This window comes from Aureococcus anophagefferens (assembly GCF_000186865.1).
Source record: "Aureococcus anophagefferens unplaced genomic scaffold AURANscaffold_151, whole genome shotgun sequence".
NCBI lineage: Eukaryota > Pelagophyceae > Pelagomonadales > Pelagomonadaceae > Aureococcus > Aureococcus anophagefferens.
In genome coordinates, this window is record NW_008705698.1 from 11,284 (window position 1) to 12,551 (window position 1,268).

At 70.6% G+C, this 1,268-nt stretch overlaps 2 protein-coding genes across 2 annotated transcripts in view; one reads left to right on the forward strand and one right to left on the reverse strand.

The window, feature by feature from the left end:
• The window catches only part of AURANDRAFT_68456 (hypothetical protein), a gene marked incomplete at both ends in the record, with an annotated part of 5,838 nt that extends 5,358 nt beyond the window's left edge, over positions 1–480 (forward strand). The window contains one exon of the mRNA XM_009044143.1: positions 435–480. Within this exon, the coding sequence (XP_009042391.1) occupies positions 435–480 (46 nt within the window). The remainder of the gene's footprint in view (positions 1–434) is intronic.
• A 222-nt stretch (positions 481–702) lies between these two features.
• Positions 703–1,230, reverse strand: AURANDRAFT_68457 (hypothetical protein; the record flags this gene model as incomplete). Its single annotated transcript, XM_009044144.1, has 1 exon — positions 703–1,230. A coding segment is annotated over one exon (528 nt), but the record flags the coding sequence as incomplete, so codon positions are not given.
• Between the last annotated feature and the right edge of the window lie 38 nt (positions 1,231–1,268).

Sequence of the window (1,268 nt, forward strand, 5' to 3'; positions counted from 1 at the left end):
GGTCGACGGCCGTGAGCGCGCGGTCCGCGGCGGCGTCCAGGATCGCGACGGTCTCGCGGACGACCGCGGCCTCGTCCTCGCGGCTCGCGGCCGGCGGCGGTGGCGCGGGCCGGCGGCGCGCGCCGCGGCGCGCGGAGCCGCCGGACGAGTCCGAGGAGAAGCTCGCCGTGCGGCGCATGCCGCCGCGGTCGCCCGGCGCGCGCGCGAGCGGCCCGGGCCGCGGCCCGCGGACGACGGCGACGTGGTTCAGGGGCTGGTTGTCGAGGCGCGCGAAGCGGTCCGGGTGCCGCGCGAGCAGGCCGCAGAGGCCGCCGAAGCAGGCCTTGATCGTCTCGTACCTCGCCTTGTCCTCCTCGGCGAGGGCAGACCCGAGGTTCGCCGAGGTCATGATGCCGCCGTGCATTGTGATGACGCGCGCGACCCAGTCCACGTAGGCGTTGGTGCTGTTCGCGGGCTGCTCGAAGAGCGACGCGCTCGTGAAGAGCGACGACGACGGGGAGTCAGGCGTGAAGAGCGACGACGACGGGGAGTCAGGCATGGCGGCCATGGTGCAGGTTCGGTCCTTAATCAACTCCCACGCATCGAGATGCGAAGCACTGGATCTGTTGTTATTCACAACCCTTCCTTTGGCGGAGATTGAAGGAAAGTGCAACTTAGAAGCCGCTGCGCCATCCGGGGCCTGCCGGCGAAATATGCTTCGCCTTACTCCCGCACGAGCATGTCGGGCTTCTCGTCGAAGGCCCAGTCGAGCCCGAGCCCCATGTCGGCCATGGCGTCGTCCTCGTCCAAGCCGGCGACGGCCGCGCGGAGGCCGCGCGCGTGGGAGATCATCGACTTCTGCCGCACGTTCATGTGCGTGCCCCGCTTCGAGATGGTCTGGCGCATGGTCCGCCGGCTCTCGTTGTTGCTCTGGACCGCGAGCACGGTCTGGCGCGCGGCGCCCTTCTCCTGGCCGCTCTTGAGGAGGAGCTCCGCGAGCACGAGCCTAGTCTCCGCCTCCAAATCGATGTCGCCGGCCTCCGCGAGGGTCCGCGCGGTCCTCGTGTCGCCGCTCTCCATGGCCAGAATCATCTGCTCGAGGTGGATCTTGCGCAGCGTCTCGTCGTAGTCGTCGCAGCACCCGTGGGCCTCGATGGCCTCGAGCGCGCGATCCAAAAAGTGCTCCGCGGCCTCGACGCCGGCCGGCGGCGCGACGTTCTGGGCCGCGGACCCGCGGCGCGCGAGGAGGCCCTTGAACTTGTGCTGGGCCGACTTCGCCGCGGCGAACG